Source organism: Pleurodeles waltl, chromosome 4_1 (assembly GCF_031143425.1).
Source record: "Pleurodeles waltl isolate 20211129_DDA chromosome 4_1, aPleWal1.hap1.20221129, whole genome shotgun sequence".
NCBI classification, from domain to species: Eukaryota; Metazoa; Chordata; class Amphibia; order Caudata; family Salamandridae; genus Pleurodeles; species Pleurodeles waltl.
Genome location: NC_090442.1, coordinates 390,493,796 through 390,511,751, shown reverse-complemented (window position 1 = coordinate 390,511,751; position 17,956 = coordinate 390,493,796). Strand labels below are relative to the sequence as shown.

The following is a 17,956-nucleotide window of genomic DNA, read 5'->3' as shown; positions in this document are numbered from 1 at the left end:
TTGTCTTGTGCTTTGGACCCTGGACCATGACCTGCTGTTGAATCATCCCCCTCTCTGATGTTTGTCCAATGCTTGTTAGCTGAGATTTTCCTAAGTGTCCTCTGCCAATTGTCAAAATAATGGCCCTGGTCAATGAAACCACAGATGTTGAAACGTTTTACTTTTTCTGCCTAAAATATGGACTGTATCGGTTGTTGAAATTGCATATGCTTAGACGTTTTGTCTAACTCATGATAAATCACCATATGATATGTGCCTAAATGGAGTCTATTGCTTTTGCCAGTTTTTGTCGTACATCTTTTTATATAGATTATATTGCATCTCATATTCACTCACCAATTTTGCACTCCGCTGTCACTCGATTTGCACTACGTAGATACAATATGGTTTTATTGTAAGTTATACATTGATTTACTCATATTCATCAATCTCCTTTCTTCTTGACTCTATTTTATGCATGTGGGCTAATCTGTTACAGATCCTCTGTTTGTTTTTCATCCCTTCCCCCGAGTGAACCGTTTATTTCATGCATTGAAACTACCCTCATTTTTAGGGTTATTGGATTTAGCTTGTTGATTGTTATACATTATCCAGTGCACTACCAAATGGTAGAAGAATTCACTCCACCCAATCCTAATTATTATCAGTTCCTCCATTTGCAGCATTTCAGTGCAAACCTTTCCATGAGCTCTAACACTAAATGGGTTCCGCTGGCCTCCACTTTGAGAAGCTCCGTTCCTTCACTTAGTCACTCCCCTAATTAAATGAGGTTAATGAGGTGAGCCCAGAAAAAGAAAAAAGCAAGGTTGATCATGCAGAAAAGGGTAGTTTGCCACATGCACTATCTTAACTTTGAAAATCATTCCACTCTTTATAAAGCAAATGCATGTAATAAACAATTAAGCCATCTGTGGATGTCCAGCTCTTGTCTTGTGATCAGTGGTAGAAACTTTTTTGGTATTGAAGTCCAAATGCCAAGAACAAATCTCCATTATGTCTCAAGCTCCCCTAACAATTTACTGCCTTTAGTAGCATACACTTCCATTTAATAGATAACAAAAATAATCAGGAGCAATTCAGTTGCCAAATTAAACAAAAACTGTTTAACAAAGTATCGAAGATATAGGAATCTCGTTAGTAATTAATTGTTTAAAAAGCTACATGTTTAAAGTTTCAGGATTGAAAATCTTTTTGTGTTAATATATTTTTCTTCTTTTTCACACTAACAGTATGGAACATATGCAAATTCAACAGTCTTCAGGAATACTTAGTCTCCCAACAGTCACCTCAAGTTGCTTGGTAGACTCACAAACGACATTTCAAAACATAGTTCCTGAAGCTCCTAAGCCCTGTTTGCCTGATGTTGATGCTTCCCTGCCACCAATAAATAAAGTTTCACCTCCAAAATCTTCTGCATCTGACAGATCAACTCGAACTCTTGCAAACACCGAAGATAAGCAATTGGGTAGGTCTTCACATATCGTATAGTAGTCGATGACTCAATTTTGTATCAATAGTAATTTTTTATACTTTTAATGTGGAATTCAGATATGACGCATTCACTCTAACATCTTCAACCCTTATGATTTGCACACATGTATTTTGTTCAACCCAAAATCGGCTTATCTTTTGAGAAAATGTACATTTTATATGAGATTCAGTATGGAAAGGGTCAGCAGGCATTAAAGAAAGTCACATTTTAACACATTTTCTCTTCACCTATGAGGAGCGAATATGTAAAGCATTAAATGGACTTTTTGAATTTGTATTAAAAGTTGATACTCGAAATTGCAGAATTTTCTACAGACTAAAAATCTTTTTTAGGTGTGCCACACCATGTAACACATTTTCTCTTCAGTCCTTCGTCCTTGTAGTGTACTCTTTTGAATATATTGAGTTTCTTTTACGTTTACGTTCAGCTGAATCTAAGCTTTTGATGGGCCTCTGATCATATTTAAATGTGCCTATTTTATTTCACTTAATCCACTTGCTTCAAATTATTTAGCTCATGGTAATGTGTGTACACCAATGAATTGATGTGGATTCTGATTAAAAAGGGAAATGGCTTTAATTGGTGCTGAATGAGTCATCAGTAAGTGCAACCAAGGTTTTAAGGAGACCTGTGAATTACCCTGATTCATTGTAGACCTTTGATTACAAAGTCTGCAATTTGCAAAATCACAGGTATTGAAACTGCAAAACCCTAAGTTGCAATGTACAAAATTTTCATTACGAGTTATAAATGTTTTTGTGACCTGCAATGTACACATTGTAAATCTTTGTAATTTGGAATGGAAGAAGTGACGTAAAAGGGTCATTACCGACTCTTTACAAGTTTAAATTAAATGTATTAATGTTTTGCAACCCAATTCCAGTCACAAACCAATGATGAAACGCTGACTGCTCGTGGGGTATGGTACTGCATTCGCCAATTCACCAAGTAGAAGCTGACCTTGAGGGGAAGCCTTCACGTTGTGATTATGGGCTTGGGCATTGGAGGGAGCACGCCGAGGTCTAGGGAATACTTCATGCTCCTCCACCAAAGCTTTTTGCATCATACTAATTCTTTTAAGTCGTATTTGATAGCACAGCTCTCTACAATATATTGCTTTCAATCTGCTTAGAGTGGCTCTGAGTCAACCCCTATCAGTCGCTAATTTACTTGGATCAGCCTCTTTTAATCTTTAGCTGGAGACATTGTCAATCACGTTTAGATCACCCCAGTGCAGCACTTATTTTCTGCTTTGGTGTATTATTATTATGGAGTGCTTGCATTGCAGTGAGGGACTCTTCTAAAAGGTTGACTCATCCATCAAACTTTTTGTCACTGACATTTCTGTATCACATACAATGCTTGTTTTAATGAAGCAAGCTACTGTCCCTTTAAGGCACGGGGCCTGCACCAGAAAAGAAATGGCATTTTACAAATATGAATGTAGGCATACTGTGCATCTCTGGCCTCAATTCCTACGTTAAAAGACTTTCGGAGGGATTCACTGACAGAACCTCTGCATTACGGGGACTGAGGTGTTGCAAATCTAGTGAACGGCATTTCTGTGCTGTGGTCGAGTTGTATCACAGCATAAAAATAATCCCCGGTTGCATCGTAGATGATGCGTACAAATTGCATTGTGATGCGACCCAGTGCATTAGGTCCATAGTCTTCTGCAAATGGCAAATAGGGAAGTGTGCAATGTAACACATGGCTTCTTTTACCATACATTTGTCGCTATGAAAGTATAGCTTTGTCGTTAACAGTTAAACCTTTAAAACCAGAGAAATAAACATTATCAACAAAGTTATGAATATAGTAGCAAATACATCTATTCAGACAAAACCTATGAAGATAGAACATTTGGGACTGGCTTCCACTCAGACCATTTCAAGTATATCTCAACAGACGATGGAAAATATTTCAAATTGCAATTCTTTGATGTCTAACATTTCCTTTTGTGAATTTTGAAAATAAATCTATTTAATGCAGCTGATTTGATCTTTGAGTAATAGAAGATCCTTTCTCAAATTAATCATTTGCGTTGCTATGAACTATGCCACAGTGCTAAAACTCTGCTGGGTGAAATCATTATTACATGTGTTTTACCTCTAGTTTTCAGGGGACCTTATGTCCCTGTGAGGCCTACGGACTGGGTTACTCTAAACTCCCAGTGGTAGTAGTTAGTATACAGTTAAATATAATGACCAGAGAGTTACAACTAGCTTACTACAGCATATCAATGTTCGATTTTTGGCATTTCTTGCCAAGTTGTTTTTTATCTTTTATATTCTACTGGCTAGATGTAAATAAAATTTCTCTTAGACAAAGTACCTCTCCAGGGTAATAAAAAATGGCCAAGCAACTTAGTTTAAATTATAATTGTAAGAAATCGGGATATTGGTTGAGGGGGGTGGAAGCCCAACTCGGACAACAACCACTATTATTGTTACAGTGACCTACAAAAGTCACTAAGTTAACTTGTGCTTAACTCTTTGGTAGTTTGAAACAAAATCAGTCATGCGTAACTTAGAAGCAATGTGTAAAGTATTAAAGCAATACAGTAATAAAGTGAAAACACAAAACAAGAAAATCCCAAACCAATTTAGATACACAGAGTGAGTTTTAACAAATAAAATGATATCAAACAACAAATATCGAATCCAGGTTTTAAGTAGATATAGCACTTAAAAGCACAAATTGCCACTTGCCATCATCTGGTCATGCTAAACTGCTCGAAAGTGACCAGTTCCAGCCAACCGCAATAGAGCGTGGACCAGATACAGGGACCAGGTTAGTCTTACTGAAAACATTACCTTCCCAAAGTCCGGCACAAAGAGTTCCATTCACGGGGGAGGAGGCCACATGTAGCAGGGAGGGCATCACAATGGTAGTCACTGTAGCATGAAGAGCAGGCCGGGCGGCGCAGTCTGTCCTTGCTGTAGTACGAAGAGCTGGTTGGAAATTGCTGACTATCGTTGCTGGAGCTTCACATTGGTGGTCATCGCAGGCCGCCACTTCTGCAGAGGAAAGTGGAGACCTCACAATGCCGGTCATCGCTGGCAGCTGCTGTAGCAGAAAGAATCAGGTTCACCAGAGATTTGCATTGTCAGACTTCACGGGCAGCAGAGTCTCAGCATGGAGGGGCCCGTTCACAGGAGGAAGTCAAATGATGCCAGCCAAAGCCCCAGGACCTGTGGAAGCACGTCTTGGGGATCAGGAACTCACTGCAGCAGAGGCCATCAGGGCTTAGGGAGGTCCATATGCAGGTCTAGGCAGGTCCAGTGCAGCAGGTCAGATGAGCAGTTCAGGGAGGCCTCTGGTGCTTGTCGTATCCCTGTAGCTAGGATAGGAGTTCAGCCAACTGACCCTTGGAGTCACTCAAGTTAGCCTGGGATGAAGGGAGCAGGCCCATTCACAACCATGTGGCTCAGGACACTAGCAGAAAGCACATGTGATTAGTACACGAGAAGACCAACTTTCTAAAAGTGACATTTTCAGGGTTTACTTTACCATTAAAGAGGATTTTAAATTACAATTCATTTGAGTGTTTCTATCTGTTCCCAAACAAATGTTCTCATCTATTAAATATAAAAGGGTAACCTAGTGTTACTCAATGGGAAAGATAGGTCTTACAAGAGTAAAAAACGATGTTAGGATTTTTTCACTGCTAGGACATGTAAAACGTAAACCGGCACGTCCTATCTTTTAAATACAATGAATCATGCCTTATGAGCCTTTAGGACCTACTCTAGAGGTCATTTATGTGTATTAAAAAGGAAGGTTTAGACTTGGCACTAGGTGTATTTTGCCAGGTCGGAATTAAAGATTAAAACTGCATTACAAGCTGCAGAGGCAGGTATGAGACATGCTTTAAAAGGATACTTCAGTGGGTGGCACAATGAGTGTGGCAGGCCCACTGGGAGGCATAGGTGGAGATCTCTGGCCAGAGCCCTGTGCATATCATAGCATTTGTATGTAAGGTAGTGTAAGAAATTGGGTTATTGGTTGAGGGGGAGTGAAACTCTACAGGGTGTAACCCTACTCAAGCAGCAACCACTATCCATTTCAGGGTAAAGTGACAAGCAAACCCCACATTAACCTGTGTTCAACCCTCTGGTAGCTTTGCACAGAGCAGCCAGGCTTAACTGAGAGGCAATGTCTTAAGTTTTTCTGCAGCACCTCAATTATTAATAAAGTGAAATCCCAATTTAAGGAAAATTCCAAGCCGAATTAGAAAAATAGAGTAATCTTTTATTAATAAAACAAGATCAAAACAACAGAAATCCAACCAGTAGAACTGGAGTATGCAGTTTTAAAGATATCAGTGATTATAGTGCCAAAAAGCAGAAAGCGCCAACTGAAGTTATCTGGTTGCGCCAGACTGGGACAAAGTCATAATCTCAGGCTGTGATGGAGAACGGGTGAGCTACAGGGACCCAGTTAGGCTTGCTGAACAAGAGTATCTTACTCATGGTTGCAGAGCATTGCGAGGTCCAGCGTGGGGGGTGCATCAAGCAGCCAAGGTGCTGCAAGGGTGGGTTGGAAATGTGTTACCCAGTGTCGGTTACAGGGAGTTGCAGAGTTGCAATGTGAGCTCCTACATCACCATCAATGTTGCTGTCGACAAAGGGCTTGTGATGCTTCCCACAATGGCAGATCCGATGAGGCTGTGGCCTGCAAGATAGATGTGAAGTCCTCACACTGGGAAAGTCCACGTAGCAGAGGCAATACATCGTTTCTGCTCGAAGAGATGCGTCTGCTCTGCTGGGTCCACAGATGGGCTGGCAGGGCACCTCCAGGCCCACACCCAAGAGTCCAGGACTGAGGTAGCACCATTTGGTAGGGTAGGGCTCACAGTTGCAGAGTCATGGTGCTGGTTACAAGAGACTAGCCCTTGAAGTCACTCTGGTCCTGGGTACAGGCTCAAGGTCAAGTCCTTCTCACCCAGGAAAGGGGGCAGAGGGTCAGCACAGCAGGGCAGCAGTCCATCAGAGTGCCAACCTTTTCAGCAGCACAGCAGTCCATCTTCCACAGGTCCAGATGTATACTGAAGAGTTGGTGCCTGAGGTCCAGTATTTATACTTGGTGCCTTTTTTTAAGTGGGAGAAGCTTCTTCTAGAGAATTTCCTTTGATCTGGTCAGGTTTCTGTCTCCCCTGCCATGGCTCCAGATTAACTACACAAGGTATGCAATCCTTTGTGTGAAGGCAGGGCACAGCATCTTCAGGTGTAAGTGGGGATGTGCTCAGTCCTGCCCCGATCCTGTCAGTGAGGGCACATCCATGCACACCTTAACTCTCAATTGTGTGTGGCTGTCTGGGAGGAACACACAAAGACTAACTACCAGCTACACCTTTTCACGTGACCCACAGACAGTCTGCGGGCACTAAATGGCTAATGCAAGAAACTGATAGCTGTCTAAAAGTGAGATTTTCAAAGTTGTGCCAAACCTGACTTTACCATAAAATAAAGCCACCCCAGTGTTATCCTAAGGGAGAGGTAGAGCTAAACAAATTTAGAATTTTTTCACTATTAGGAAAAATACAGCTTAAAAGTACATCCTACTTTTTAAATACATTGCACCCTGTCCTATGAGCCGTTTAGATTCTACCCCAGAGGTGACTTATATGTGTTAAAAATGAAGGTTTAGGCCTGGCAAATGGTTGATTTTGCCAGGTCAAAATGGGACTGTAAAACCTCACACAGTCTGCAATGGCAGGCCTGAGATAGGTTTGCAAGGCTACCTAAGTGGGCGCACAACAAGTACTACAGACTTACTAGTAACATTTAATTTACAGGCCCTGGGTACATGTAATGCCACTTTACTAGTTACTTATAAGTAAATATCAATTGGGGATAAGCCAATGTTACCATGTTTTAGGGAGTGGAGACACACACTTTAGTACTGGTTAGCAGTGGTAAAGTCATAGGGCCAACGAAAATGAGATAAGAAAAATATGGAGGAGAAAGCCAAAATGTCTGGGGGAATACCATCCAAAGACTGACAGGTCTAACAGATAGTAGTTATGGAGTACTAGTTTACATACTCAAAAATGCTTTTGTGAGATAGTAGTGACAAAGGGTAGTAATGCTTCAGGAAGAGGGCCCTATGATAGTAAGGTCATGAAGCGACGACTGAAAAGACTTGTTTGAAGTACTGTCATCTGTTTGTTGTTGGCACAATTGTTGTGTTATGCACGCCTAGTCTCAATCTTTGCTGTTTACTAGTGCTGTGGCGTATTCTGTTGTGTTATAATACATCTTTTGTTGTGCTGTCATTGGGGGTTGTTAGACCCTATCTTGTTTTTATGCTGTAATGTCAAGTTGCACTTTCTGATGAACCACAATAGTCGATGCTGTATTTAGCAGCACTTCAACATCTTCATTTCCCAGCATTTCGAACAATGTAAAACTCTTCTTTATAAAAGCCTAGAAGGACAATTTAAAGCATACATCTGTTAAATGTGTGGGCTGCTCTGATTTTTATGAATACGTGTAAAGTATATGTTTGTTAAAGGTTTCTACAATTACATAACCTCTTGAAATCAAGATCCCCTAAATGTAATCATGTGCGTTTCACTCTTCACTCTTTACATTTGTTTTGCTATTTGCATTATTACCACCGAGTGCCACATATAATCTTCTGCCTCTTTGTTTCTACTTTTTCAACAGCTGATCAAAGTTCAACAGGGATACAGCAGGCAGATTCTCTGCCTGTCCTGGACACAAATGCTTTAGGGCAAGGTCCAGATTACTTTAAGTCTTTGTTCAGTGATTTTAAAAAAGAAGCGTCTGACCATCGATTCTTAGAGCAAAGAGAAATATCATCTTCAGCAGAGCAAGTGTATAATGCAGCGACTTCTAGGTACCTCATAAGTCTTTAATCCACATTTCAGTGAATATCTGCTGTTGTTGCTCATTATTGAAGTTGTTTGTATTGTAGTGCATTTCTATAACAGTTTTTACTGCTTGTCCCTCAAAGGGCTTTCCAGTAGGCAAAGAGAATAGTTACAACTTCTTTAGTGAATGGATGGGGAAGGATGTTAGTTGAAATGTCAGCATACTATTGCTGAATTGTGTGAGGGCTGCAGAACGTCCTCCACACTTGGAGTGGCTGCGTGTGATGCAGTTTTACACATGGGGAGGTGAAAAAAGCAATGTGACGATAGTCTGCAAGTTGCATACACAAACCAGTCAGTGTTGTAGTTTGAGGGTCACAACCTCACTGAGCCTAACCTCACTCGAGCCTGCATCCTGTTAAGAAGATGTAATTTCCTAATTTTTCCCTACAGTCCTGACTAGATAATTTCTCTAACCCCTTCTAACCATCTGCAATACATCCATCATTGAAGGCATCTTCCTAGAAACCTTCAAGATTTTCCAGATCCTCCTACACCTAACGAAATTTAACCTAAGCCCTGATCACCTCACCAATTACCGGCCCATCACCCAGCTACCTATCATCGGCAATATGATTGAAAACTCGATTTACCACAATTACAAAAATACAATAAACTTAGCCATCTCCATCACAACTAACTACCAATCAGGCTCCAGATCATGTTAAAGCATTGAAATAGCCATCCTACAAATGGTGCTCCCACCCCCTTCCTGACCACAGATAAATATGACCCAGCCTTCTGTTAATACTGTACCAACAGGGTTCTATCATTTCACCATGTCAGGGTGTCACACTTTTGTCATCATCAACATTTACATAGTACTCATCTGTACTATATTCACTGACAACAGTATCCAAATTCACTAGTAATACTGCAACACACAACTTTACATGAAAGTCTATTCTGCTTGTGACATTCAGTGACTTAAGCACCTTCCTACACCTAGTCCAGACCTAGATGTCTAGCATCTACCTCCAAGTCAATCCAACCAAGACCAAATTATTTTTATATACAAACAACATCAAACAAAAACTAGTACAAGCATGGCTGAATTGCTTTAATCCTCTAGCATCAAACTCTAAAAAAACTCAGATTCAACCTCGTCATCGACCTCACTGTCAAAGAACACATCATCGAGAAGACCAAAATAGCATCGTAGCAGATCTTCCTTCTCAAGACAGTAAAACCATTCTTTGCCCACAGTGACTTCACAACTGCATTCCAATCCCTCATACTCTCACTTCTGGATGGAGGATCTGCGTCATGGCCTCCAAGACACAACACTGACCTTCAGTGGATGTCACATCAAGGGCCTGAAGAAATTCAGCCTCATCATCCCTACCCTAATAGAACTCCACTCGCTCACCATCCTAAAGATCAGCTGTATAATCTATCATCATCACTAACTGCACCCCTGCCTATCTGGCAAACAAACTCACAATGTTTGGTGGCTCCAGACACACCCTCGTGCAGGACACCACCAGATTGAAACCGCAAAATGTAATAAAGTAAAAAAACAGGTCTACACCTTCTATGCACCCAGGATCTGGAACAACATTTCCATAACCATTAGGTCCACCCAATCATCTTTCAGTTCTGGAAAGACTCAAAGACGTACCCCTTCAGAGTACACTACATTTGATGCCTTACAAGGTCCACTTCCCCTTACTGAACTTGCAGACCCTCATGCAAACTACTTGTAAACAATCTCTGTTGTACTCTTTGCCTTTAGCCTTTTACAGTGGTCATTTGCCTCCCACTAGGTTGTATAAATACCCATACATACCTACGTATATACATACAAAAATACATACATACATACATATTGGGGTCCTGATTTGGGGAAAACCCAGGTCTTCTCTGCTTGTCTGAACTCTTGATTGTTCTATAAATCGTATTCTCTTGCTGGCCCATACCTGAGCATATTTCCCCTGCAGTTAAGAGTGGTTCTTCTTCTGTCCTTTAAATGGGTTGTTACTTGTGTAAAATTTCATATCAGAACTGTCTTCTACTAAACCATAGCCAAGTTAAGTCCAGTTCTTTTACACTCTTATCAGACCTACTCCCTCATATACTTTTCCAAAATGTTATTAATTTATTATATTTTCTGGTCTTTGTTTACTAAATAAAAAATGTAAATCCACAGTATGATTTGTAAAATCTGGTAACTGATTACACAAGGACATGCTGCAGAATTATTTCGCTACACAAAGAGGCATAGTAACCAACCTGTTACAGTTGTTTGAAGACTCTTGCATTTACATACAGTGGATGGAGGGATTAAAAATAGAATGGTATTCCCATAAGAAGAATACATTTTTTCTATTCCTTTTCAGTGCCACTGGTAACATAAAAATAGCTGAGGTCCACATGGATGGTTATTTTGTGAGGCTTTTTAATTGCTCGCTTGACAAAGAAGAAGATATTGGTGGTTATCTTCTCCAGCAGAATGTTCGTGGCTACCCGGTGTCTTCATACAGATTTCCACCAAAGATCAGAGTGAAAGCCAACACTGCCATCATGGTGAGTAGCGTAAATCCACAGTGTATACATACGTGGTACATCCATGAATTTCAGTTTAGCACTCAGATTTCATCAATTGATGTGCCGTTCTACAATAAAAAATGAGACCACTTGACCTCAAGGTACTATGCAGATGCAATATTCTACTCCTCTTCTGAATTTTATCTATACCTATGCAGATGATAACTGGAATCACAGGATGCAGCAGGCAAAGATGAACGTTGGGAAGGTGTATAGAAACAGGGAAACTCATTAACCCTGTCAAATGGGAACTGTGGAGGCCGGGGAATGACACCTTCACTGAGGAGTATTCTAATTAACAGGGTTTTTGTGTCATGCTAAATAGTGACCCTCCTGAAGTCAAGTCTGGGGTTTCTCAGACTCCGCCTAATTGGTTAATGTGGCTTCGGGCCAGCAGGCCCTCAAGTTGACTCTCTGAGTGCCCATAGCAAGAAATATATCTTGCCTCACAACTGGACACCAATCAGTTATTACTGGGCTCCATGTGCAAGATGGACTTCAGCAAGGGACAAAGGGGGTCATTATGACCCTGGCGGTTGGCGGTAATATGGAGGAAAGTACTGCCAACAGGCTGGCGGTACTTTCCTCCATATTATGACATTGGCGGTTTGGCTGAAGCCAAACCGTCAATGTACCACACCAACCGCCACGGCGGTAACGGCCAACGGGCTGGAGACTTCAATCTCCAGCCCGGAGGCCGTCATTTGCCCGCCTGCGGGATTATGACCCCGCCAACCGCCATGGTTTTTGTGGCATCCTTACAGCCACGAAAACTATGGGGGTAGGCACTATCAGTGACAGGGAATCCTTTCCCTGTCGCTGATAGGGGTCTTCCCCGCCCCCTCCCCTCCACAGGTTTCCCCCCTAACCCTTCTTCCTCTCCAGACCCCCTTCTTACACACCCCTCCCTTCACACACTCACACACACACCCATTCCCACATTCATCCACGCATGCAAACATCCATTCACACACACATCCACACGCACTTACATACATACACGCAGACACGCATTCACACAACTCAACATACACGCACTCACACCCCCAACCATGCACACACATACAACACACAACACACACTCGCATACACGGACGCACAGTCATACACACACACATCACACACACACACACAACACCCCCCCCCTACCGAATAGGCCATAAATTAGAATATTCAATTATTACAAATGATGTAACAAAGAAAAAAATGTAGGTACAATATCTAACATTAATCATTACGGGCCAGATGTAGGTAGCCTATTGCGCCTCCCAAACGGCGAAAAACGCCGTTTGCGAGGCGCAAAAGGCCTCACGCGATGCAGAAACACATTTTGCGAGTCGGAACCGACTCGCAAAATGTGTTTCCGACTCGCAAATAGGAAGGGGTGTGCCCTTCCTATTTGCGACTGCATTGCGATGTAGAGTTGATTTGTGACCGCGAAAGCGGTCGCAAATCAACTCGCAGTTACCATCCACTTGAAGTGGATGGTAACTCATTCGCAAATGGGAAGGGGTTCCCCATGGGACCCCTTCCCCTTTGTGAATGCAAACAAAATTATTTTTTCAGAGCAGGCACTGGTCCTATGGACCACTGCCTACTCTGAAAAAAAACGAAAAAAAAAGGTTTCAGTGTTTTTTCTATTTCCTTGTGCGGCTGTTCATTTAAAAGGCATAGCAATAAATACTAATTTTAAATTACTTCAATTCATCTACAATTGCCTGCCCTCTAATCAATGGCTTATATGTTTTCCAGTCGTCAGATGTTTACTAATATTAACAAGGTGGAATTGTCTTTGCTTCTCTTCAGATCGAATATTTGCTAGTTCTCTCAACTGAATTTCTAATGGAGGTAGTCTCACAACATAAGGCATCGTTAACATTAGATACTTCAAGCAGTTAAAGCTCTTGAAATGGGGTATACTCTTCATCCTATGCGAGCAGAGAACAGTATACTTTGACCAAACCATGAAGGGACACGTTCAGTTCTTCCATTTAGCTCTATCCAGCCTAATTTGGATACAGAGCGAATATGGTTCAAGAAGATTAGCTTTTAACAAGTGGATTGCAATGGACAGAGCCATCTCATTGTCTATAAAGTGGCTAAGGTATGTATTTGTACTGGTCATCATATCAAAAGGCAATTTTCTAATATTTAGCTTTGAGTTTCAAGAAGATTCAATTAATTTTTACTCAATAGCGTGCCCACAAATTCAACAGCCCAATTGCCTTATCTGGTATTACTGCGTTTAAGGCAGTGCTTACACACAGCTTCTTGTTCTTAAAATATACTTTAAAAGCCTAGGGTCTGGTTTAGAGTTTGGCAGGCAGAGTCCTCTGCCACAAAGTGTCGGAGGACTCTGTTCACCAAACTGTTGGTCCACCTGCCTTATTTAGAGTTGGATGCTCCATCATGTTTCTGATGGTGGTGCCCACACTGGCTCCCTAAATTAACAGGCTGACAGAGTTTAGAGTGGCAGTGTAAGACCTTCGTACCATCTGCCCTATTTAGAGTTGACAGTCTAATGTACTTTTTTTCTGCTTGAGGCCACAAGGGAAACTCGAGTGGCCCCAAACAGAAAACAAATGATCTAAACTCCCTAGGATAATTCTTCCAGGGTGTCTGGAACATTTATGTTTTTGAAAACAAAAACGTTTGAGGAAAGGCCACCCAAAACATTGCTACCCAAAACATCAAACGTTCAGCACCTTGAGAGGAGCCATCATGATGATAGCTCAACTAAAGACACAGAGCTTTCTGCAGGGCTGGTGCAGATCTCTAAATATGGCAGTTAGCAGGCCAGCCAGGCTGGTGGAGGAAATACACCTTGACAGATGGCAGGCTGTCCACAATATTTAATCAGGCCCATATTTGCTTCTGGATTTAACATAGTCTGGCTAAGCTTGGAAATGTCTTAAACCAGCTACAACATACCACAATCCCTCATTGTTGTATTTTAACTGCACACTTGTAGTACATAAGCCAAGCAAGAGCAATTGCTTCAAGAACTAGTTTCCTTCACAGAGGTGTAGACATTTTAAGTCACCAAAATGACCTTCAAGTAAGACAAGTACATTATTAGGATAAATTAGTTAGGGATCATTTGTAAATTATTAATTGGTATTAAATGTGCCCCAGCAGCTCAGTTTATAATAGAATTTGGAGACCTCAGATTTAATCCCAGATGTACAATTAGAGTAATGCATTGTGTGATTCTTGGCAAGTTATTGCAGCTCCTTAACAGTAAGTACATGTAATGTAATGTGTGAAAAAAATCCAGTGTTCTTTAATGTCTGCTCTGGGTTCAGCACCCTTTCCCAATCTGCTTCCAAGGCTTCTGGGTAAGGTCAAGAGCAGGCCCAGTGGACTTTGTGCTGTGAGGCAGTTAAATACCTTCAGCAATATGAACCAAGTCTCCTCTTTAGTGCCTGCTGTGCATGCATTGTACCATGCACGTTCGATACTGGTAGCTGTGTGTGAGCATTAACCACCCCTTCACTCTTTTACCTCTGTCTTCAGTGCATGCAGTCTGCAAGGCAAGGTCTTTAATCGTGCACTGCAACAGGTTCCCCCATCATCTGTGCCCATTGGACCCTCTCTTCTCTGCGCTTGACTATCTGGCATGTGTAATACACACCTGGTGCTGCTCTACATTCTGTGCAATTGTGTCAAGGCACCAGGGCAGTTGTGGGCTGCCTAATAATAGTTTGTCTATTTTTGTTGGGGGGCAGGGGAGTCACACAACCCCTCTCTCCTTCCCACCTATTCTTAGGCAATGCTGGGTAGAGTAGGAGCAAACAAATCTAGTGACACTTGTATCAGACAAGGAGGACTGCATTACATTTGTCTATGGTGGTGTACATCCTCCCAACCACCACAGATTAACAGTAAAAAAAGCTTTACAAGTTGTGGACTTCCATCTCATTACAGCTCTAATACATTCAAATCAAATATAATCAGGGTTTCTCCTTTTTTCTTTGTTCCCACTGTTCACAAACATGGGCAGAGATGTGCTGCAAAATGCTGAAACAAATTGTGACGCTGCACGTCATTTGAACGTGAGATATAGTTACTTTTCAATCAGTTATATTTGTTTGGGATTCATGTTCGGTATACTGATTCATAAAGCTTTATAAAAGCATTTTAAAATTGAAATATGTGATGGTAAATAAGTATTCTTGAAAGTTTACACGTTAAATGAGAACTTTAAAAATATAGAAAAAGAAAGTTAAACAATTAGTACATCTGCTGACATTTGATGAACATTATAGTCCCAAAATACAAATTGAATAAAAATGTTATGTGAAAGGCTGAATATTAATTAGTGAGAGCTTTCGATATTACCGAGAATGCGATGAACATAGACTTAACCTTTGCCACAGACATTCAAGCAGCTACTTACAAAAAAATATACATTGAATAAAAAGTAATTCAGACTATGTTCAGGTATGTTAAAAAAAATTAATCTTTTTTTTTTTTTACCTGTGGGCCTCATTTACTAGGAAATGGTGCAGCTCGGTGCCGCAAGCAAGTTTGCTGCACCAAGCTGCGTCATTTTTAGAACCCAGGGATGCACCGTATTTACAAGAATATGGCGCATCCTTGTGCTGTCCACTGCCCCGGCGCTAAACTAGCTGCCTAGCGCCAATGCAGGCACCCTTGCACCCTAATGCAAGGGTGCCTGCGTTGCAGGGAATTATTGTTTATGTGCATGAAGGTGTCCCTTCCTGCACATAAACAATCAGTAATGGCAATCTGCAGCACACATAGAAGTAGCAAATTGTCATTATTTAATGATTGTTCATGTGCAGAAAGGGACACTTTCCTGTAAATAAACAATCATTAATGGCGTTTTTCTCTTTCTATGTGTGCTGCAGAAAAATAAAAGTATTTCCCCTCTTTGCGCCACTCCACCAGGGGTGGCGTTAGTTTTTGATGCTGCTTCAGCTTTACGATTTCTCTTAAATCTGGGGTAGCATCAAAATGCAATGGGTTTTGAAAGGAACGCCCATAGGACACCCATTGCATGCCCCTTTCACACAAAGTGATGCATCTAAAGGGGCTGTATTTACAGGGCAGCATTAAGCCACAAAAAGTGGTTTAATGCTGCCTTGTAAATATCATAAAGGGCACAGCACCACTGGAGCATCCCTGAAAGTGACACTCCGGTGGCACTAGGGGCGTGTAAATGAGCCCCATTCATTTTAGAAACAAAGGGCCTCATTTACAAGAAACTGGTGCAGCACTCACGATGCACTAGTTTGCTTGCGCCACCCTGCGCACTCCTAATGACACCATGGTAGTGTTGTATTTATAATACAGCACACCATAGTGGCCGTTAGCAGAGCTGCATCTGAATTTCTGGCGCAGTTGTGTGGCTTTGCTGGACTCATGCATAAAATGTTGACGCAAGTCCAGCAAAGCGTGGGGATGCCCATAGAAAAAAAGCACAGTGTCAAAAGATGTGGCTAGAATGACGCAGTGAAATCTTGTAGATTTCACTGTGCCATTCCTAAGGGCCTCCTTGCGGAGGAACAGCTCCCTTGTATACATTATACCTGGTGCATGGGTTGGGGGACCGTGCTGCACCACCGTAGCATAACAAACATGATGCTACGACTGCGCAAGGGGCTTATAAATGAGCCCCAAAGTATCAAAATTAACTATGAAAGTTTAAAGGTTTCTGAAGCAACGGAAACATTTCTAGTAAAGATTGGCTGGAAGTGAACAATCATCGCACAAAATCTTAGATAAAACTAGGCAATTCACTGTTAAATATAATTTGAGCACAATGGATTAGCAAAGTGAGAAAAGCAGTTATTCATAAAGACTGAATATATTTTATTAAAAAAAGAGCAATACAAGCTGCTTTCCACAGAGAAATTACACTGACCATATCCTACAGAACCACGTTTGCACAATATATCCAGGTACTCTGAAATGCTGAAAAGCCATTTGACAAAAATTCACTGAAATTGCTTGCATGGTGTTATAAAAGAAATGAACTTCATGTAAAAAACTGGAGCTATTAATGGCTCTGTATGTAGACTCCTCAGATGTTACATACTCTGACAGTATTCTATCTGATAAGACTCAAGAGGGAAAAGTGCACAATATGGTTTTCCACACTAACTGCTTTTATTTATGATGGTGTGAGAACTCCTGTCTATCTGATTTGAATCAATGACAAAATGGAAGGAGTTCAGAGATTGGCCCTGAAGAGAACAAAAACGAATTATTTGCTTATGATATACTTTTCACTGTCTTGGAATACAGAACTACTTTGTTAAATTAGGACAATTTCTGGATGAACAAATAAATGGTTTTTGTTTTGATGCCCATCTCTCCAGGCATATTTACTATTAATTTGAAAGCTAAAAATGAAATATCTTCCATATTTATTTATTTATGTATTTATGTAATATTCGTATGTAGCACATGTGTACTGGAATAGTATGCTGGTGCTTTACATTCCAAGCAACTAGATACAGCAGCATTTAAAAGGGGAAACAACAAAAAGAATTACCGTGTATAAGAAATTGGATTATCATTTGGGGTAGGTGACTACCAATCTCAAGACGTAATCACGGCCCTTTTCATGGTGCACCCTCAAACTCACTAAATTAACCTGCGCTCAACCCTCTGTTAGCTATGGCACAGAGAAGACAAATTAACTTGGGGCAATGTGTGAAGTGTTTAGGCAGTACCAAAAGAGTGATAAAGTCAAAATGCAAAACAATAAAAATCCCAAACCAAACAAGAAAACATAGAGTAAGATTTAATAAACACCATGACACCAAAATGACAACAATTCAATCAGGGGAGAAGGAGGTATGCATTTTTAAAGTTTTAAGTAGAAATAAAGCCACAAAGCACAAAGTGCCAATGATAGTCAGTGGCTGTGGTACACTGGGGCCTAGGAGTAGGGAGAAGCTGACCGCAATGGAGCGCAGTTCGGAAACACCAATCAGGTTTGTCCTGATCAAAGATTTTACCTTCTGACTTACTCTTTTAAGTCC

General features: G+C 41.1%; 1 protein-coding gene across 1 annotated transcript in view; it reads left to right on the top strand.

The window, feature by feature from the left end:
* Positions 1-17,956, top strand: part of LMNTD1 (lamin tail domain containing 1) — a 1,007,849-nt gene that overhangs the window by 880,588 nt on the left and 109,305 nt on the right. Inside the window, exons 10-12 of the mRNA XM_069228593.1 lie at positions 1,230-1,465; positions 8,167-8,359; positions 10,733-10,919. Of these exons, the coding sequence (XP_069084694.1) occupies positions 1,230-1,465; positions 8,167-8,359; positions 10,733-10,919 (616 nt within the window). The remainder of the gene's footprint in view (positions 1-1,229; positions 1,466-8,166; positions 8,360-10,732; positions 10,920-17,956) is intronic.